A 22,651-nucleotide genomic window follows, 5' to 3' on the forward strand; every position below is an offset into this window, starting at 1 on the left:
ATAATAAAGAAGGGCAAACTTGGAAGGGGACAGCCATCCCCAAGGCTTGGCTCAAATCTTGCTGGAGAGGGGGTGGTGGCAGCCCACTTAGTAGGGGAGACGTTTGCTGGTTTGCCCACGCCAGCCTGGGAATACAGTCACCCAGCAGGCAGGCAACAACCCTTCAGGGCACTGATGAGCCGAGGCTGGGGGGCAAGTGGACAGAGGGAGTTGGGGCACCATGGGTGCTAAACCTGGAACCTTCAGTGTCTGTGCGTGGGGAGGGCTGTGGGAAGGTGGCCACTGGGTCCAGGCCAGGGATGCAAGGTCACCGATGCACTGTGCACTCTGAGTGCACAGTTGGGACAGGGCATCACTGGATGTGCTCACACACCCACACCACCGGCAGGCTGTGCAACAGCAGCAAACACAGCAGAAGCACAGCACTGCACAGCAGAACCGGCAAGCGGAGCCCCTTCCTCCTGCAGTAGCCCTCCGGCGCCCTCTACTGGCCAAGATGAACATATCCTTGCAAAGGAGAAATGTTCAGAGTCCAGCCCGTTATCACAGAGCAGGTGATGAAGGGTGAATTTGGAGCTTAGCCATTAGGAAATTGGACATGCTGCCTGTGGCAATAGCTTCACCTAAGTTATCCTCTGGATTTTATTCTCCTGGTCTGTAAAATAAAGGGATTAGACAAGAATCAAATTCAGCAAATTCAAACTCGCTTTATTGAAAGTCGTTGAGAAGATAAGAGCAGTGGTAGAAAGGCGGATGAATAAAAGACAGCCTCTGCCTTCTTCCTGTGGAAGAGACAGGCATGCAAACAACCAATATGAATCAACGGCAGAATGAAACTCAGGTGGTTGGGGTGGACCCCTTCCATAGCCCTCAGTCAGCCTCCTTCCCCAGCTACTCCTGTACTGCCCAGTGGACTCACGAGCAAAACACACAAACAGAAACAAACAAAAAACCCTTTTTAATAAGACCCGAGATCCACCTCAGAAGCCAGCCTAATAGACAGCATGAAAAGATTTGCTTCCAAATGACAAAATAATTCTATTGAGTCAGAAGATAAATAGACTGGGACAAAAATATTTGCAATCTGCATGGCAGAAACGTTTTTATAATAGAAAGTCCATGAACCCACCTTTAAAATTGGCCAAGGAGCAGCTAATTCTCAGGAAGAAATGAAAACTGGCCAACAAGCATAGAAGAGGTGCTTAACCCCACTAGGAGTCACAGAAATGCAAATTAAAACCATAATGAAGTAGTACTTTGGAGTTTGGGAGGTTTTGTTTTGTTTTGGTTTGGTTCTGGTGTTTTGCCCACTGTGTTACACAGGTTGAAAAGCTAGGTAATATCTATCTGTGGGTGTGAGAAAAATTATGGTACTGTCAGTGGGGATGTGAATTGCTACAATCTATGAGGGAAATATATCAATTAAATTTTAAAGGATGCTTACAGTTTGAGGCTACAGCCCCAATTCTAGGAATTTACCTGGAGGACTGGTGGGGTGGGTAGGTGAGAATACATGTACAGAGAAACTCCTGATAGTATTGTTTTTAAGAAAAAAGCAAGCTGGAAACAACTTGAACGTCCATGAGTAGGAAGTGGTTGAGTGAAGTGTGGTACATCCTATTCTAGTTAGAAGAATGCTAGCTGCTGAAAGAAATCAACACAAAAATCCAGTGGCTTAACACTACGGTTCCAAAACTGCACCAAGGCATCCCAGAGTACCCCATCAAACTCACAGGGCTGCTATGGGATATTTTTAATTTCTGAGGGAAACGGTGGTACATCTGTAGAATATCGTATGAAATGTTAGCCTGAGTTAGTGCACAATTTCAACATTAGGTAGCACTACATTTTGTCCGATGGTATGATTTCTTTACAAAGCTGCATTTCCAGTGGTCACTGTGGTAAAAAGTAAGTACCATGCAAAAATCATTTTAACTGGAAGGAGGGTGGTAGTTTCCAATCTGATTCCAAGGCTGAAGAAGTGCCATCTCCAACAAGCTCACGTGTCCCGTTAGTAAGTAAATGTGGTTGTTTAAGAATGAAATAAAATATTTAATCTTCCTACTAACCATATTACTTTTTCAGATGGCTACTACGTTATCATGACATAAATAGTTCCTGAATTCTTTGGTTCTAACAACTTAGTAAATGAACCGGTAGATATTTCTTTTGTATTGGGGTCCCGTAAAAAAAATACTGAAACACTAAGGGCACCATGACCTGGGAATTTGGGCAACCTCTGGCTTAACGCAACAGAGGTATATTTCTTACTAATGTAACACTCCAATGTGGGTGTTCCTGGCTCCCCACCAGCTCCCCACCACGTGGTGTTTAGGGATCCAGAGCCTTCCATTGCCTGTGTCTGCCATTCTGTAGCACCTCCAAGTGCTCTGCTTTGAGCCATGGGAGGAAGGAGAGAGTGTAGAGAAGCATCTGCTTACAAAGTCCAGAATAATACATAGAACTTCCAGTATTCCATCAACGTAGACTAGTCATATAACCCCACCTGGATGCAAAGAGGGGTGGAAAACGTGATCCTGAAAGGGCAGCCCCTTCTCAGCAACAGTTCTACTTTATGGAAGAGGTGAGGGGGTATTCTCTATGAATTTTTTTTTTTTTTTTTTTTTTTTTGCGGTATGTGGGCCTCTCACTGTTGTGGCCTCTCCCGTTGCGGAGCACAGGCTCCGTATGCCCAGGCTCAGCGGCCATGGCTCACGGGCCCAGCTGCTCCACGGCATGTGGGATCTTCCCGGACCGGGGCACAAACCCCTGTCCCCTGCATCAGCAGGCGGACTCTCAACCACTGCGCCACCAGGGAAGCCCTCTATATGAATTTTTGATTCAACTAGCCACTGTTGGGAGACAAACGTATACATCACATTTGTGCACATCTTGAGAGCAGCACACTGACTGCCCTTTGTTCCAACATCTTTACAAGGATGTTTGTAGAGCGAACAGCCTTGGAAGATATAGGACCTCCCTCGGGAACAAGTGCGGGCACGCTTACTGCCTGTGCCAGTTACCAGTGGATTGCCTCTCAGCTCCAAATTCATCCTTTTTGCCTGCTCTGTGAATATGGAGGTGGGCTTTGGAATAGTTCTCATTTGTCAGCCAGTAAGATGTGAAGCCTTACCAACAGAGGGTGCTAAAGGGACACTGAAGAAGCAAGGGTTTTCTCTTCTGTTTCTGGGTTAACTCACTCACCAGGTGCCTGAAGAACACGGCTTTGCTCCGTTGCTCAGCCCTGCACAGTTTCTCCAGCACTAGGTTCTGGCAAGGCTTAGCATCCTCCAGTATTTGACCACTGCATACCTTGTCTAGTGCTTGACTCGGGCGGCAGAGCATAGCCAGGAGCCCTAGACAGTGCAGGCTGGTGACCCAGTTCAGGAGCTGTTCTGCACACCCTCCCCTCAGCCCCATGCACAGCAAGGGCCCCTCAGGACCAGCCATCCAGAGAGCTGACCACCCACCTCCATGCCACACAGCTGGCCCCTGAGACCACCCCTGCCCCAGTCGCGCACAGGAGTACACAGCGCTTCTGAGAAGGTGGGCTTCTCAGCTCCTGCTTCCAGTAGCATCCAGAGGCAAGCCGCTTTCCCAGGCTTGGCAGCTCCCTGTGGATGACCTTCCCTGGGGCCCCAGAGGGATGGCCTCCAGCAGGTGTCACCGGCGGACACATCAGCAACCTCTCTGCTGTAGAGTGACCAAGGCCATGTCCTTGCCAGTGACATCCGGGTCTCAGCTCTGGAAGGGGAGGACTTACTCTTATCTTAACCCGAGCGGAGTGGTTGCTCTTTATTTTTCTTCCATTCCTTTATTCTTTTGAGCTCTTTGTAGCTGTCAGGAGCCAATTCCCTGTTATTTTACTCTGTACATGAATCTTTACACTAAAATTTTCACTGTTCAAATAGTTGCATGGTTTCTCTCTCTTGCCTGGGCCCTAAGTAATACATTGCCTATTATTTAAAAACAAACTAAAAAGCATTTCAGTTCCCTAAGCTCAGGGCTCCTCTTCTGTAATGAAATCCACTGCCTGTTCAGGTCTCAGTATGGCCCTCTTTGCATTGCCCTGTGGGAACCAGGGCTTGGAAGAACCGGTCCAAAAATGCTGACATTCTGGCTACTGCTCCTGATGTGAGTGATAAATGGTCCTTTATCTCTGACCCGGGCATCTCATATCTTCTAGCAGCAACCACGTGACTGTGTCAGCCCAACTTGTTCGCTTTGCAAGTTGGCTAATTATGCCAGACTATGGTTTTTAACAGCCATCTAAGCCCCATCTATCTTATAAAATACTATGCAGTCATTAGACATTAAGGTACACCCTTACCTACCTCCATAATATATTGTTAAATTAAAAATCAAGTTCCTAAATATTTTAACAGGATTCCATTTCATCTTTTGAAAATCTTACACATAAATGTATTATATTGGTTGTTAACATTGGTTATTGTGGGAGTGGGATGGGAGAATGAGAATAAGAAGACAGCTAATTTTTGCTTTACTCGTTCAGTATTTTTTGAATTGTTACAGTGAATCTGTGTCACTTTTGTCATAATAGGGGATATTGCATTTGTTGAGTTTTTTTAGAACTGGTGGTTCTACTAAGGCCATTACCTCAACAACCTTCCTTTCCAGCCATCCCAGCATGTGCAGCCTTGGTCTGCCCAGAAAATTCCAGATGCTCACCTTCCAGCAAAGATGAAACAAAACTAGAATGCAAATGCATCCCCAGTTACACAGGCGATGGCAGACACTGCGAGCGTGAGTAGAACTTCGATCCTGCTGGTTTATTCATTGGGATGGTTAGATTCCTCAACAGAAAAAAACCTCACAACCTTCTTAATATTAACACAATGACCACTTCTATTTCTCTCTGTGTAGCTGCATGACATAATATTAAAAATTCTAAGCAAAATGCTCATCATGTGGTAGCTGTTCAATAAATGGCAAGTTCTCTTGTTATCAAAGCACGTATATAGATTTTTACGCTTTTTAAATTAATTTTTATTGGAGTATAATTGATTTACAATGTTGTGTTAGTTTCTGCTGTACAGCAAAGTGAATCAGTTGTACATATATCCACTCTTTCTTTTAGATTCTATTCCCATATAGGTCATTACACAGTATTGAATAGAATTCCCTGTGCTATACAATAGGTTCTTATTAGTTATCTCTTTTATATATAGGAGTGTGTATGTGTCAGTCCCAGTCTCCCAATTTATCCCTTCCCCCTCCACTTTCCCCCCTGGTAACTGTACATTTTTCTTCTTCTATATCACCTAAATCAATCTTAAGATAGAATGTAGTTTGTTTCTTACTTCCTTCTTCCTTCCTCCCTTCCTCCCTTCCTTTCTTTTTTTTTTTTAATAAATTTGTTTTATTTATTTATTTTGGGCTGCGTTGGGTCTTTGCTGCTGTGCGCGGGCTTTTCTCTGGTTGTGGTGAGCGGGGGCTACTCTTCATCGCAGTGCGTGGGCTTCTCATTGCTGTGGCTTCTCTTGTAGCAGAGCACGGGCTCTAGGCATGCGGGCTTCAGTAGTTGTTGCACGTGGGCTCAGTAGTTGTGGCTCGCGGGCTCTAGAGCTCAGGCTCAGTAGTTGTGGTGCACGGGCTTAGTTGCTCTGCAGCATGTGGGATCTTCCCAGACCAGGGATCGAACCCGTGTCCCCTGCCTTGGCAGGCGGATTCTTAACCACTGCGCCACCAGGGAAGTCCCCTTACTTCCTTTCATGCTCTTTCACTTCATGAGTGGTTGGGTGTGGTTATGAACATGCTATTGGAGCCCGACTGCCTGGCTATAAATCCCAGGTCTGCCTGTTACTAACAGTATGACCTTGGACAAATTCTTTAACCTACCTGTGCCTCCAGTTTCCTATCTATGAAATGGGGATAATAATAGTAACTACGCTAGAGGGTTGTAAGGATTAACTGAATTCACATATGGCAAATGCTTAGAAAAGGGCCCAGTACGTATTATAAATTCTATTAATATTAGTGCTTTCTTTCATGCAATTTTATACTTAAATCCACACATAGCATGGCATAATAATACATCATCACAGTACTTGTAATTATAATTTCTAATGGCCATATATAAATCTTTTTGGTCAATGGGGGTGATCAGGAGGGTAAGATGAAATGTTTTTTACTCTCTCTTGAAACTGTTGAATTGCCTTTGCAGCTTGGATAAGCTGTGATTTGCAATCCCTTCACAGTTCAGTTCTCCTCCTTCCCTGAGTGTGGTAACCACCTTATTTTGTCATTGCTTCTCCAGCCATCAACCCCTGTTCACAAAATATCTGCCACCCTCACGCTCGGTGCACCTACCTAGGACCAAATCAGCACAGTTGCACGTGCCAAGAAGGCTACCACGGGGACGGCCAGGTGTGCTTACCAGTGGACCCCTGCCAAGTTAACTTTGGAAACTGCCCTACAGAGTCCACGGTGTGCAGATATGATGGGCCCGGACAGGTGAGCTAATGATGTTGGGACTGATGAGAATAGAAGTAGGACCACCCGCTGAAGGTAAAACTGTGTCGTCTCAGTTCTCCCTTTCCATGCTCAGGCCGGGCTTCCTGTCCAGACAGACCTCCGTGTGCTTGGGGTCAACCTCAGGGAGCCGTGATCCACCCTCTGAACTCGCCCTTTCCCAGCTCTTCTGTCAAAACGTCACTGTCTCCTCCATCCCAGTCCTGTTTGATGATTGACAACATATGTACACATAGCTTGAATTCTATTAACAAATTAACTGTTAATGAAGTCTTGGGAAAATATGTCATTGACTTTCACCTGCATTCCTCCAGTCTCTCTAATGTCTTTTCAAAGTGAGAGGGGACTCTTAGGACCAAAAAACTCTGTCCCAAAGGGATGAATGCTGATAAAATGTCAGGCAGCACAGACAGATTTATAGGGAGCAATGAAGATACTCTGGAGTGAGACATATGTGATTCTCTAAATCATGTCATGACCTTGACTAGTAAAATTCAGCCTAGTCAGGAGACCTTTGCTGCAGAGTCCAGATCAAAGAGCCCTTTCCTCAATATCTCGTTCACCCACCAAATATTTAGTGGGTGCCTAGTGCAGCCACAACTGCATGTCAAGTGTCCAGTGGAGGAAACCCATCCATACAAGAGACTACTGCTGCCTGGGTGAAAGGAAAGCCTTCAGTGTCTGACCAGACCCAGTCATGGGTCCCCAGCAGTCTAATCTGCACTCCATGGGGATGCTCCTGGAGTCCCCTGCAGAGAATCCACCCGATCTCATGTCCGAGAAATAGAATACATCACAGGACATTTCTGCCAGCAGTTTCTGAGGATGGCTTGTAAGAAATTCGAAGGGCTAAATTCTCATCCTCTAAATGAGGTCCCTTATGGGAAAAGTCATGTCACATCATGAACCGAAGCCCCAGGACCTTGGGAGTGAGATTAAAACATCTACATTGTCACTTTAAAAATGGGTCCCAGGCATATTTTCAAGTCTTAGAACCCCTCCGTTGTTCACACAGAAGCAGTGCATTCTTTATTCCAGAACAGGGTTCCTCATCCTCGGCATGATTAGCATTTTGGACCTGAGAACTCTTTGTTGTAGGAAGTATCCTGTGCATTGTATGATGTTTAACAGCATCCCTGGCCTCTTGTGGCACTGTCCCCCCACCCTGTTGTCACAATCAAAAATGTCTACAAGTCCAATGTCCCTTGGGTTGAGACTCCCGGTTGAAAACCACTATTCTAGAGAAATAATACCTCCCATCTGAGCCTCAGTCTCTACTCACCTAAATCTAAAAGCGGGAAGTATGGTGCCAGGGAGGCCCAGGGTGAGCAAACCAAAGAACTGAACGTGTGAGCTACAAGCAAGGTGTATGAGTTTCCAAACAGATGAGATGTGAACATGATTTCCAATTCTGGATCTGCTGACAAATTATAGTTACAGCCCACACTTTAGACCTACCCCAAGTCAGCCTTTTTTTTTTTTTTTTTTTTTTTTTTTACGGCACGCGGGCCTCTCACTGCTGTGGCCTCTCCCGTTGCGGAGCACAGGCTCCGGACGCGCAGGCTCAGCGGCCATGGCTCACGGGCCCAGCCGCTCCGTGGCATGTGGGATCTTCCCGGACCGGGGCACGAACCCGTGTCCCCTGCATCGGCAGGCAGACTCTCAACCACTGCGCCACCAGGGAAGCCCCCAATTCAGCTTTTATGGCAGAATAAAGATAGGAATTTAAGAAGAACGTCAGCCTAAGTGACTAACGGGAACCCTCTTTTCTCTTCTCTTCCCATCGGCTGAAGGCTCACTGCGAGTGTGCTGAACACTACCGTGACTTGGTCCCTGGAGTGGGGTGCAGCGTGACCGACGTCTGTGAGTCGGAGAACCCCTGCCACCGGGATGCGAACTGCACCACCATCGCGCCAGGTCGCACCAAGTAAGGCTTTCCAATTCCACCACCATCTTTCCAAGCAGTGAAGGTGGTGGCCAGTCAATGGGAAAACTTCTCGGGAGGACAGGAAATGTGTCTTATTCAGCCTCGCACCACCCTCACATAGCACAATGCAAGGAGCGCAGTAGGGACTCGATATATCTTTGTATAATCAGTGAATCGTTCAGTAATGGTTTCCTTGATAATGACCGTGCCAGCACCCTGAAGTATTGACCTGGCCTGAAAACATGGTATGAAGTGATCAGAGCGTGGGAGAAAGAATCCACCGTCACTGGGAAAACAGATGTCTATGGTGATGACAGAGGTTTGACCTCTAATGTATATGCCTGTTTCCGCAATCTATGAAATATTGCTTGTGAGTGGTGCAAAACAATGGGAGAGTGAAAACTAGGGAAAGTGAATACACATGAGTGGTGTTTCCCAGACTCCAGGTTTCAAAAGAAGGGGTTGACTATGAGTTAAAATATTTGTGTGAAAATTCCTGAGGCAGAGGCAGCTTGCCTGGTGGGAAGATGCTATACGGAGTTTAAAGACCTGGGTTTGAGTCTCCACACTGGTATCTATCAGATTCATGACCTTGGGAATGTGACAAGGTCTCTCTGGCCTCAGTTTCTCCATGTATAAAATGAGTACAGTGGTGTCTACTTCATACTGTTGTTGGGAAGATGCATGAGAGAATGTTCTGGAAACTCCTCTCTAGCTGTATTTTGTTTTTATCAGTGGATGAACCAAGCCTGAAACCCAAGCCTTTTGACTCCCAGATGGAGGCTTGCATCTTGGCGCCACTTTCGGGTCTCATTGTCACCAGCATCAGCAAAGAACCTGTTCTGCTGTAGTGAGCTCAAAACCACAGTAGACATGGAACAGTTTCTGTGCTTCCAGAGCCCCCCTCTGTCATTCCTTTTATAGCTGGGTCTTGAATGTGTAGATTCGCCCAGATAGGTTTTATGATCACTGTGTTCTCTCTGGGCAGATAAGTGTATCTGTATGCACTGTGGGTGGAGCAGAAAGAGTTTGAGTGTCAGAACCCCTGGATTCAAGCCCCAGCTCTGCTGCTTCCCTTACTCTGTGACTTCTATTTCCTCTGTCGTAAAAGGGGGACAATTTTGCCTCCAACCAGGGCTGTGATGAGGATTGAATAAGGTTACATTCATCAGTCTCTGAGAGGAACCTGGCACACAGAAATCACTCCATACACACCATGCACACGCAGACCCCTCCCAGACGTGCAGGCACGTACACACCTACACAGCTATGCATATGGGCACGTCCTCTCCTGAAACCCAGGTTCTGACACTGACAACCGAACCAGCCAGCTTGCACACTTGGTACCATTCTCTGGGAAAGCTTGAGTAGAACACTTTAAACACTTTCTTTCTTTTGTGTTTGAGAAGATAAAATAGAAAAATGAAACTGGAACATCAGAATAATAGAAGTTGCATTAAAACTTGTGCCTAGGGCTCCCCTGGTGGCGCAGTGGTTGAGAGTCCGCCTGCCGATGCAGGGGACACGGGCTCATGCCCCGGTCCGGGAAGATCCCACATGCCGCGCAACGGCTGGGCCCATGAGCCATGGCCGCTGAGCCTGCGCGTCCGGAGCCTGTGCTCCACAACGGGAGAGGCCACAACAGTGAGATGCCTGCGTACCGCAAAAAAAAAAAAAAAAAAAAAACTTGTGCCTAGAATGTCAGTGGAACTAGCCATCAATTTTAGGGGTCTGTGTGTCACTCACAAACCTCTCGACACCTGCCCCCCCCCAAAACCTGACTGTCTTCAGCTGGGAAGAGGCCTATGTTAAAGGCTGGCTGAGTGACATTAATAAAATATGGGGCTGTCAATAATTTAGTTCACCCCGGAGAGGGATTTATTTTGTTTACACCTCCTCAAAATGGCAGTTAGTCTATGCAGAGGATTCAAAATCATGCTGCATTAGTCAGAGAAGACCACCCAGTAAAGAAGAATGGGTTCCAGTGTGGGCTCCCCCACTCACAACTGGGGTGAACTTGGACAAGTCACATAACTTTCTGGAACCACAGTTCCCTGCCCTGACAGGTGGAGCTATTTCCCTGGGCAGAGCTGACAAGTTAATGTATATAAGCCTGCTTTAAACTCTACACTCCACACTTTCATTATTACTAAGAAGAACCATTAGCTTCCTGTCAGTTAAAATTGTGCCTTTCTATTTTTACATAGCAGAGGTGGGAATTAAGGCATGACAGAAGAGAAAAGCATTCATCTCTTATCTGAGTCTGAAAAGCCTGGACGTGACAGAGAAGGCATACTGGAAAATGTGGTTTCCATTCCAACTGTACAAATGTACAGGAAACAGCACTGAAATCTGGAGACTCTGGGAACATTAGTGACACTAATGACAGTGTTTTTATGTGATGTGTGCAGGTTAGGATTCCTTAGTGTGAACCATCTTCCCAAGAATCCTGTCCAAAGCAATACGGTGCCTCGGCACCATGCAGCAGGATCATGGGCTTTCCCAGACAGACCCAGCTTCAGACCCCAGCTCAGCCACTTCCAGATGTGTTCCCAGCAGTGTGACCCTCAGACCTGGGCAACAGGGGCCCCTGCCCTGGGCACTGCATTTTAGCGACCCCATTCTGGCCCTCCACTGACTACACTAGGGCAAGGAGTCTGAAGGACAAAGGGGCTGTGATCTCCCAGAGCCAGAAGGCACGTCAGAGACCCCGCTCAAGTACCCAGGACCTCATTCTCTGCTCAGAGGGCTCCAAACCAGCCTCCGGAACCTGCACAGGCTCTTCCCGGGACCACTCCCCCCAGGCGATGGCTGAAGATGGCTGTTTGCAGAGGGTGTGCATGGGCCAGCTTTACCTCCACCACTGCCATCAACGCACCCTTGGCTCTAGTGCTATTGAGCTATTTATTGTTCTTCAAACATACCCTGGTATCCCTCCAACTTAGACCGTCCTTCTCTCCCCACCTCCTCTGAGTCAGACCAACACGCTGATCCTGCAGTGTCAACTTGAGTATCTTCACCTCTCTGATGCCTCCCCTGTCTCCCTGGTCCACTCAGGTGCCCCTCCCTCTGGGCTCCCAGAGAGCCCTGGAATGCTTCTGTTATAATATTTATCACCCTGAACTTTGGGGGCACCTTATAATTTAACTAAATTTTATCCAACATTGAATATAAATAATTCCATCTCATAACATAAAATGCAGGTGGCTTGTGGGTGTTTTAAAAGCCTTGGGACAGCAGGGAAGAACTTTACACCTACTAAAGAACCAGTTTATAAAAGAGGTGATGCTATGAATGGGCCGTAGCCCAGCTGAGTCAGAAAATGGTCTCATAAAGTCTCAGACTTGTGGACCGAGATTTTAAATAAAAATTTAAAGAATATTTATGTCTCATACATTCCATTCAGCACAGAGACCATTAAAATACAATTCTCCTGCCGTCCTTAGGAAAGACAAGTCAAGTCTCTTTACACAAAATGGATCACTGGCCTCATAACAACTTAGGGGACTTTCAGAGAGAAATATAAAAAGTAACTTGTAAAAGTTGTCTTTCTATTGACTTCACATGGAACTTACATAATGTACAGCAGGATTGGTTTTCTTTTTTCTTTTTTTTTTTTTTTCTTTTTTTGCGGTACACCGGCCTCTCACTGTTGTGGCCTCTCCCGTTGCGGAGCACAGGCTCCGGACACGCAGGCTCAGCAGCCATGGCTCACGGGCCCAGCCGCTCCGCGGCATGTGGGATCTTCCCGCGTCCCCTGCATCAGCAGGCGGACTCTCAACCACTGCGCCACCAGAGAAGCCCCCAGATTGGTTTTCAATAGTGACTACTGTATCACTTCCAGGAGTTGCCAGTCTCCCTCTTTGTCACCTTACATTCACCATCCTGAAGCTCAGTACTTACAGAGAAGGTTGATGTTTAAGTAGGAAACTGTCATTTGATTGTCTTAAATAAGCTATTGTTTCACGGTTATATCTACCTTAGTGATTCTTCATAACAAGTTTCCTCAACCTCGGCACTACTGACCTTTGGGGCTGGATAACTCTTTGTTGTAGGTACTGTCCTGTGCATTGTAGCGTGTTGAGCAGCATCCGTCACCTCTATCCACTAGACGCCAGTAGCACCTTCACCCCCGTTGTGATGACCAAAAATGTCTCCAGACACTGCCAGATGTCCCCAGGGGGGTGGGGGGTGGGCAAAATTGTCCCTGGTTGGAGCAACTGCTCTATAAAAGCCCCTAAGGCTCAATCAGTCAATGATCTCCCAGTCATTTGTCTGGCTGGGAATCACATATGCATCCTTTTAGAATTAGCTTACAAAAATTACTTCCTCCTAGAACCTGTTCCATATTTCTTCAGGCAAAATTAGTCACTTCCTCCTCCCTGACCCCCGCATCCTATTCAATCTATCACAGCGCTTGCTATGGAACTCGAGTCATCTGTTCATGGACTTGTCCTGCTGCATCCCAGCCTCTCCTCATCATTGTCGTTGTCACCACCATCTCCATCACTGTCATCATCTGCCAAGTACTGAGCTTTTCCTATGTGTCCATCACTGTGCCAGCTGTTTTCATGCATTGCCTCTTCTATCAATAGCCCTAAAGGTGTTAGTAAACCCATTTCACAGATGAGGAAACTGGGACTCAAAGATGTTAAGTAACCTCATCACGTTGCCCTAAGTGATTTGTTTTCAGGTTCATCTCCAGCATGTGAGATGCTAGAAGAGCAAGGTATCTGTTGTTATCACCTTTATAGCTCTCTTGCCTAGCTCAGTTTCTAGAATTAAGTAGGTACTTAGAAAATAATCAGTTCGGGCTTCCCTGGTGGCGCAGTGGTTAAGAATCCTCCTGTCAATGCAGGAGACACGGGTTCGAGCCCTGGTCTGGGAAGAGCCCACATGCCACGGAGCAACTAAGCCCGTGAGCCACAACTACTGAAGCCCGCGCGTCTAGAGCCCATGCTCTGCAACAAGAGAAGCCACTGCAGTGAGAAGCCTGCGCAGCACAACAAAGAGAGTAGCCCCCGCTCGCTGCAACTAGAGAGAAAGCCTGCGTGCAGCAGCGAAGACCCAACACAGCCATAAATAGATAGATAGATAGATAGATAGATAGATAGAAAGAAAGAAAGAAAATCAGTTCAACAATGAGGTACTGTTCCAGGTGCTGGAATACAAGGGAGAGAAATAGGGTGGGATCCAGGTCCTAGGAGAGCGTGCCAGCTGGCAGAGGGGAGAACTCCTGAAGAGGTCATTTTGGTACGATGGGTTGTGGTGGGGGAGTGAGTAGAGAGGCCGGGTAGGGCTGCCTAGGCCACACCTGAGCTGTGAGGAGGGAGTGGGAGCACTCCGGCAGGACACACAGCCTGAGAAGGGTGTAACAGCCTAGAAAACAGAGCGATTTGGTGTTGCTGGGATGTGCATGAAAGCAGGAAGGACACATAAGCAAGATCCCCCCACCCCACCCTTTGAAGCCTTGCATGCGTGCTAAGCGTTTACACTGTATCCTGTAGACAAAAGGAGTCCCTGAGTGTTAAGCACACAGATGCCAGATTTCCCTTTGGCACAGACCCCTCAGGGCTTGTGTGAAAGACTGATTTGACGGGAGGAAAACTAAGGGCAGAAAGACCAGTTAGGGAGTCATTGCAGCAATCCAAGCAAGGGGTGATAAGACTCAGAAGTGTTTGTTCAGCAAACTTGTTGGAAATTTATCTGTGTGCCACGGGACCAATTTAGAAACACAAATGGATTAGCGAGTGTATAATTGTTCTTTGGAATCCTCTCCTAAACATGAGCCACCTCTGTGGTATGCATGCCCACAGCATCCCTGCCTCTCTCCTCTCTGAAATGTTTTTCCCCTGTCTCCTGTTTGGTTCCTCACTTATCTCCAAGATTTTGGAGAATGTCACCTTCCTAAGCAACTTGCCAATTTCAGCCAGCTGTCAACCAGTCTTTGCCAAGTAGCAGTGGTTTGCTAGAGCCAGGGCTTACTGAGTCACAAGAGCCAATGATTAAGTTTTCAGGAATGTGCTGGCTGGTTAGTGTCACAGTAGTTTGAGATTGGCCAAGGTGGGAGTATGAACCATGGGAAATGGGCAAATGCTGCAAATCAGGGCTATTTTTTTTCCCCTGGAGAGCTGGATGTCTAACATCTACCAGCACATCACTAACTGCATCGTTAACTCCATTTCTCTTTTGTGAACCTAAACGATCATATACGATTCTGTGACTTTCATTGTTTACATATTTCTTTTAATTCAATTACTACTTATTTTACAACTATTAATTAAATACCTACTGTGGACCAAGCCCTGCACTAGATCGTGGGATTACGAGAGTGAATAATTGCACACATAACCCTTGTCCTTACTCTTTTCTCACATTAGATGGGGAAGCAGATCGTAGTCGAAACACCACACAGGTCAGGATGAAATCACAACTGGGACCGGTGCTGCAGAAAAGACCTGCATGGCACCGGGAGCTACGTGGCACACTAAGGGTGACACAATCTACAAAGGGACGGGGAAGGGGATGGAAAATCAAGGAAGGTTTCCCGAGGAAGGCGCAGTTGAGCAGAGAGCTCAGGAAGGAAAGGGAGGGGAAGAGTCTTCCAAGCAGATCCACAGCTCTGACTCTTTACTTGAGGCTGGCTTCAGCAGCTTATTCTGATTTCGTGGTTCTGCAGTGGGGACCTAGACTCTACATTTACAGTAAGTACTCCTAGTGCTTCTGATATACACGGGCTCTTGCTTATGCTTTGAAAAAAGACTGAGACAGAGAGTACACACAGGGCTTCCCTGGTGGCGCAGCGGTTGAGCGTCCGCCCGCCGACGCGGGGGACGCGGGTTCGTGCCCCGGTCCGGGAGGATCCCACGTGCCGCGGAGCGGCTGGGCCCGTGAGCCATGGCCGCTGAGCCTGCGCGTCCGGAGCCTGTGCTCCGCAGCGGGAGAGGCCACAGCAGTGAGAGGCCTGCGTACCGCAAAAAAAAAAAAAAAAAAAAAAAAGAATATACAGAGTTATCTAGTGTTTACGTATACACACATAATTTATTAAATATCCATTTCTTTTCTTTCTTTTTTCTTTTTTTTTTGAGAGTCTCAACCACTGCGCCACCAGGGAAGCCCTAAATATCCATTTCTTGTGGGGCTGCTCTATGTCAGCCAGTACACTAGGAATGCTCACTTGTATTTGTCCCACTCTTCTGGCCTTGTCTCTGTCCCGCTCTGAGCATCCAGTCTGACTGTCCCAGTCTTCCCCATCTGCACAGTGAGGGTTTTGGACTGTATGACGTCAACATCCAATGGCTTTGAGACCCTGAAAATGTGTTTTCCCCCTCTCTGTAGATGCGCTTGCCGCAAAGGCTACGTTGGCGATGGCTTGACGTGTTATGGAAACATCATGGAGCGACTCAGAGAATTAAACACTGAACCCAGAGGAAAATGGCAAGGAAGGCTGACCTCTTTCATCTCACTCCTGGGTACACAGCCATGGGTGCACATTTCCACAGAAAGCGCAGTCCTCTGATGGGCAAGGACATCTGCCAGGCACACAATCACTCAGAAAGGGGTGTGCAGGATTGGCAAGTCTTGTCTATTGGGATCAGCCCTTTCTAGGAAGGGCAAGTGGGAGGAAAAGGACAAGCAGCTGTTCCAAGGAGATGAGAGTTAGTGCCAAGAGATCCAGCAATGCAGCAGCTAAGGACAGGGTCCTGGGGTCACTGTCAATTAACAGGTCTGCAACAACAGTGAGATAGGCAGCTACCGATGTGAGGATGGAATCCATCCTCTTTCCCTTGACCTTATGGGGCCTCCAGATGGGAAACAATGTTGGCAGGTAGTATTGGGAGGCACTATCCATGCTCCTCGGCGAAGGTGCCATTTGAATGTGGGGCAGTCTTAATGGTGTGCGACCGACCATCTCACATATCACTGGGTGTTTAGCATCCTTGGTCCCCCAACCACTAACAGTCTATAGTGACACATTCTCTGCCAACCCCCAGGCAGGGTGACAGCCTAAAACACCCTCCTGCCTTTCCGAACACCCTCTAGAGGTCATGACCTCACACTCCCATAAGAATGAAATATAGCTGATCACATCGTTAGACAAGATTTCCAGTAAAACACACATTTTGCCAGTCGACAGGAAATAAAACACAGGCTTGAGCAATCAACAGAATCCTTAAAATATCAGTATCTAGAACTGACCAGTCACCAAGCATGATCTCCCAGAAAGAGCGCGGGCGGAGGAGGAAGTGCTCCGCGCTGGTCAGTGCTGTGTCCTCAGTGCAAATAACGTGCCTCCTACACAAACGACCCGCTCTTTGCCGGACACCCCCCAGGGAGTCAGGCATTACTGGCAGACCTCAGGGCTCTCCCGCCTTCCTCTACACACTCTTAGAATATCAGTGAGAACAGACAAGGGGGACAGTGTCCTTTAGACATTTCCCTGGACAAAGTCCAGTCACCCTGTCACCTGCCCGGTTTATGAGGTGCGGGGCACACTGCCTCCTGGGTGAGAGCACAGAGCCCATCCTGGTGTCCCCGCCTCCCCAGGGGCATGGAACAGGACCAGCTATAAAATTTCTAGAGCCCAGTACAAAATGAAAAGACCAGGGGTTCTTTGTTCAAAAAGTATTGAGCATTTCACAATGGCAACGACAAAGCATTAAACCAAGAATGAGGCGCTTCTTTTTTTTTTTAATTATTTATGTTTCGCTGCATTGGGTCTTCGTTGCTGCACACGGGCTTTCTCTAGTTGCAAGCCGGGGCTACTCTTCGTTGCAGTGTGTGGGCTTCTCATTGCGGTGGCTTCTCTTGTTGCGGAACGCGAGCTCTAGGCACACGGGCTTCAGTAGTTGTGGCACGCGGGCTCAGTAGTTGTGGCGCACAGGCTTAGTTGCTCCACAGCATGTGGGATCCTCCCGGACCAGGGCTCAAACCCGTGTCCCCTGCATTAGCAGGCAGATTCTTAACCACTGAGCCACCAGGGAAGTCCCAAGAATGAGGCTCTTCTGAGCTGGCCCTGATGGAGCAAGGGCTGCATCTTCACTCACTGAGATGGCAACAGCTCAGAAAGTCGGGCACAGAGGCAGGGGTTGCCCAAGGATTTTGTCGCATGGCCTCATGGAACCTCTCATCCCAGGGTATCTTTGAGTCAAGACTGTGGCTACAGGAAAAATCACACAGTCGTGAGGAACACTTGGGGGGCCTCACATTCTTAGCTTCCCAGTTCACCTAGGGCCTGCGTAATACCAATTAGAACGGAGAAGCTCAGGAGTCAGAGGGTCTTAGTGGACCACAAGGGGCATTGCCTGATTTTACTCCTCATGAGCTACTGACCCATTTGGTGTTTTCTTTCTTTGTGTATTTCAACTCCTAAGACAAAGCCTATGCTTGGCCACTGAGTAACCTGGGACCATTTACCGTGCTGCTGCCGACAGACAAGGGATTAAAAGGATTCAATGTAAGTACTTTAAATAACCTTGTTTTATAAATAAGGACTAATGTGGAAAAAAAACACCTTAGTAGACAGTACCCTCTTTATTTAAAGTGGGAAACCCCATTAAAATTAAACCTACTGATGATGAGATGGCAATTTTTTTGTAAAATTCTTTGAGCAAAATAAAACGTCCTTACGGATAGTATACAAACAGTAACTGCACAACTCAATGAACTGTCACAAAGTGCACGTCGAGGTATCTAGCAAGACCATTTCCAGCTCCCTACAAGACGCCCCCAATGCCCCCTTGCAGTCATTACCCCTCAAGGGTAATCACTCAGGGTTCTCAACTGTAGTCACGTGATAAATAAGATTTGCATAATGCAAAACTGCTCACTTCCCACAGAAAGAATTAAATTAACATACCAGCTAGGTATTTGTTTCTTTAAAATCATCATAAGTGGTAACAGTGGTAGGGGAAACTAGAAGAGAATTGTAGTCTTCAGTGTGAGCAGCTGCTCTCTCAGATAATGTCAACCAGTGGGAATGAAACCCATAGTGCCCAGTGGAGGTTTCCCATGGTATCGGTGCAATAGTTAGATTTGGTTTAATGTAGGTAATGAACACTGATTTGCGTGAAATTGGTTTATATTGGTTTATATACGATCACAAAAATATCCAAGATATTTTGTGATCATAATTTGTGCTGCATTCAATTAACACCCAGCGAGTTTCAGACCCTCTCCTCCTAATATGCCACCACCATTCATCCATCCGAGACGAATCTGTCATTAATCTTCAGAGATGCACTCACACGTCTCCTGTAGGGAAGGAAAACTAGTGAATATTGAAGGCATCTGGGCTAGACACTTTGCATGTGGTCTCTTGTTTAATATGCAGATTGAATTTACACAGAGTTGAGAAAAGGTCTCTGAGTGACTGTTGACAAAACGTCAGTTTGATCCAAAGGATTTCGAAAATCTTAATTTTGCTCTTCAAAAGCTCCATCGGTCCACTCTACTGGGTCTTTTCACACAATTTCACATTTCATTCCCAGCTGCTTCCTGGGCTCAAGATGACTGACCCCTCAGCCCCTGCCAACCACGTTGGTCCTCCTAGCCCCAGCGCTATGCTCTCCTCGCGATGTCCGGTTCCCTCCCAGAGCACCCCCTGTGGTTTGAGAGCATACTGTGCCTCACCTCCAGATGTCTGCTCCCTTTAAGGCCTGGCTTAGGGCAGCTTATCTCTGGGAAAGTCATCTGTATCTGAAAGAGCCCAAACTCAAGTCAGGGTGAACTAACTTTGATTTTTTTTTTTTTTTAAGATGATGTTGAGGGTAGGAGTTTATTAATTAATTTATTTATTTTTGCTGTGTTGGGTCTTCGTTTCTGTGCGAGGGCTTTCTCTAGTTGTAGCAAGCGGGGTCCACTCTTCATCGCGGTGCGCGGGCCTCTCACTATCGCGGCCTGTCTTGTTGTGGAGCACAGGCTCCAGACACGCAGGCTCAGTAGTTGTGGCTCACGGGCCTAGTTGCTCCACGGCATGTGGGATCCTCCCAGACCAGGGCTCAAACCCGTGTCCCCTGCATTAGCATGTAGATTCTCAACCACTGCACCACCAGGGAAGCCCAACTTTGATGTTTTTGATGCTAAACAAGTCATAACCTGAATCACAAACCTCATTTTTCCCTTCGAACCACAGTACAGACTGAAGGAATCGGCTTTCTTTTCTCAGGTAAAAGAGCTTTTGCTGAATAACGAAGCTGCTCAGTACTTTGTGAAACTCCACATAATTGCTGGGCAGATGAGCACCGAGCAAATGAATAATACAGACACATTCTATACTTTGACCGGAAAGTCAGGGGAAATCTTCAATGGTGATAAGGTGAGGGTCTCTCTGATTTTCACTCCCAGAATGAAGCTGCTCACTGAGTCGATGGCCATAGCCAGCTCTCTCTTGGTGTCCGGGGGTCATGAAAGGTTCTGAAGAACTTCTTTCCTTGTTCCTTATTTGTCAGAGCACTTCCCTATACAGGAAAAAAATGGACAGCAACACCGGAAAGGGGCAGGTAGGAGAGGGGTAGACTGTTACAGAAAGGGAATTGTAAAGTGATCTTGCTCTGGTCTGAATTAGTTTTCAAGGCAACCATCATTCAACTGCCAGCAGGAAGGAGAAATTTACAGTAAACCTTTTTCCTGGAAGCATCAGCAGAAAGCCAGATCAGCACTCATCTTACGAAAGGAAATGGATTGTTTGTTTTAGATTGCCGGGGTTTATCCATTCTCTCCAGCTCAACATTGCATCTCTCCTAATGCCATTAATTCTGTTTTGTTTTTAAAATGTCTCCCCCCTCTTTCGCAAATAACTCTGTTTGTGATTTTACTGAGCTGAAGGGCACATGGTCAGTCAACAGAGAGAGTGTGTATGGGGGGAGGGGTTATGACCTATCCTGTTGCATTTCACCAAATATCAATAGTTGATAGATTAATGAGCACTTACTACATGCAAGGTACTGGGGTAAATCTGGATTTGTGTTACATAAGGTTCACAACAGCCCTGTGAAGGCCTTTCCAATGGGAAAACTGAGAGGTTGCACAGTAAGAGCCAGAGCCACGATTCAAAAGCAGGTCTGCCTGACCCCAAAGCCTGAATCCTTCACCAGTGGGTTGTACTGTATGTGTGAGAGGATGGATGGATGGTTGGACGGACAGACAGACAAAGGAAGATGTGGTTTCCTTTCTCACAAGGACATGCATTCATTCCTTTATTCATTCAACAAATATGTTTTATTGTGTGCCTCGTCTGTCCAAAACACTTAAGTAGGTAATGAATTTACGATAAATTGAATAGTTTGGGGCCTTTTTGTAGCTTGCCATCTATGGCGGGGAGACTATAATGCCTTATTCTCATTTAGCAATCACTGGTAGTCAAAAGTGATTTCATATGTTATCTCATTTGATCTTAATGAAAGACCTGTGAACTCAACTGAGCAGAAACCATCACTCCCATTTTGGGGATAAGTCACTCATCCAAGATCACACAGCCAATAAATAGCAGAACCCAAGGATTTAAGACTTCTTCTAATCCAGTGCTCGATTTTTCAAGGGCACACATTAATTTTTATTTTTCCTTGGTGTTTTAGGACAGTCACCTGAAGCTTAAACTCTATGGAGGCAAAAAGAAGGTAAAAATTATACAAGGGAACATAATTGCTTCCAACGGGCTCCTGCACATCCTCGACAGAGCCATGGACAAGGTGGCGCCCACGTTTGAGAGCAATACTGAGGTGAGATATTTCAGGTAAAGGGGACGTCACCTCAAATCCACCTCCCTTTACTCCCTGGAGAGTCACTCCCAAGAAGAAAATGAATGCCAGCACTTTTTGCTTGTACTAGGATCCCAACCATGGGGAAAACGGGATAATTTCTGTTTTTAGTAGAATTCTGGGCACGTCTGAGAGAGAAAGAAAGGCATATAGTAAGTGTAGGAAAGATGTTGATTTTGTGACCTTTTTCATAGTCACACCTGACAACTCAGACCAGCTGTTGTGAAAATTTACCCCTTGTGCTTTATGGAGGAGATCCACACTTACATGTAAACTCTGTCATCAGTCTTTTCATGTTAGAGCCATCTAAATATTTCCTAAACCACCTTATTTTTTTTTCACTGAATTTTAAGCAAGATGTCTCTTTTTTAGCAAACCATAATGACAATGCTACAACCAAGATACAGCAAGTTCAGATCTTTGTTAGAGGTATGTACTTTTCATGAATTTCTAGAAAGTGTTTTATGTCCAGTCCTTTGTCAAATTAGCAGGGGGTATCAATTGTAAATACTTCCTGGGGAATTCAGATACTTATCTGAGATAGGTTGCAGATATAAATTTTCATTTCTCAAATGCAGGAAACCAGTGTGGGACATGTCTTAGATGAGGATGGGATTGGTGGACCATATACCGTTTTCGTTCCAAGTGATGAAGCATTGAATAACATGAAGGATGGCGCTCTCGATTATCTCCTTTCTTCGGAGGTATTGTATCCTACTGACTCTAATGGTGTCATGTCAGGATCACTGCTTCAGTCTCTGTCCATACAGGCTTTTTGTAAATTAAGGATGACAAATAAGTAGCACACATATCACCATCTACCCTTCTGCAAAACAAAGGCAGACATCATTAATCAATCACAGTACTCTGGAGCTAAGCCTAGATGTGGCTACCATCTCCTCAGTAGAGTTCCATGTAACTATAAGACCAGTCGATCAGGCTGGGCACAGGAAGTAAAATCTATTTGCAACCCCAGCTCTGAATGGTTGGTTTGATTTGTCCTGGCTCTTCTAATATTTCTTAATAGCAAGATCATAATTTTAACTTCCCTATATCTCTAAAATCATCTAGAAAATGAAGCCTAATGTAGGGCATTCTGGGCCAGGTCTAGGCTAAACTTAAAAGGAATAAATGTGATTTTTAGGGGCTCCCAACTCTCCTTTCTGTTGTTTTCCGTTCTCTCCACAATAACCCTCTCCTTATACACCATAAACCTTCAATTCTCTCACGTCCTCCTCAAGAAAGGAGATTTTTTACTCTCTCACTCTAGGGTATAAATGACTGATACCATTTAAAGTGTTTCCTCTTCCAGAAATATCAGCCTTAAACTGAAAGGAAGGTTAGCTAATTATGGAATGTTTTTCATTCGAATGTTAAATAGTGAAATTACAGGACGGACCCCAGGCTTTCTTTCAGCACCCTGAGGCCCTGCTACCATCTTGGCAATGGGGCACAACTCCCTATGACCTCATAC

At 46.3% G+C, this 22,651-nt stretch overlaps 1 protein-coding gene across 1 annotated transcript in view; it reads left to right on the plus strand.

Moving 5' to 3' along the window:
- Positions 1-22,651, plus strand: part of STAB2 (stabilin 2) — a 155,126-nt gene that overhangs the window by 30,975 nt on the left and 101,500 nt on the right. The window contains exons 7-15 of the mRNA XM_082635128.1: positions 4,639-4,764; positions 6,278-6,474; positions 8,286-8,419; positions 15,758-15,891; positions 17,794-17,876; positions 19,587-19,736; positions 20,995-21,138; positions 21,550-21,606; positions 21,756-21,881. Of these exons, the coding sequence (XP_082491254.1) occupies positions 4,639-4,764; positions 6,278-6,474; positions 8,286-8,419; positions 15,758-15,891; positions 17,794-17,876; positions 19,587-19,736; positions 20,995-21,138; positions 21,550-21,606; positions 21,756-21,881 (1,151 nt within the window). The remainder of the gene's footprint in view (positions 1-4,638; positions 4,765-6,277; positions 6,475-8,285; positions 8,420-15,757; positions 15,892-17,793; positions 17,877-19,586; positions 19,737-20,994; positions 21,139-21,549; positions 21,607-21,755; positions 21,882-22,651) is intronic.

This window comes from Mesoplodon mirus (assembly GCF_964341445.2).
Source record: "Mesoplodon mirus genome assembly, chromosome: 11".
NCBI classification, from domain to species: domain Eukaryota; kingdom Metazoa; phylum Chordata; class Mammalia; order Artiodactyla; family Ziphiidae; genus Mesoplodon; species Mesoplodon mirus.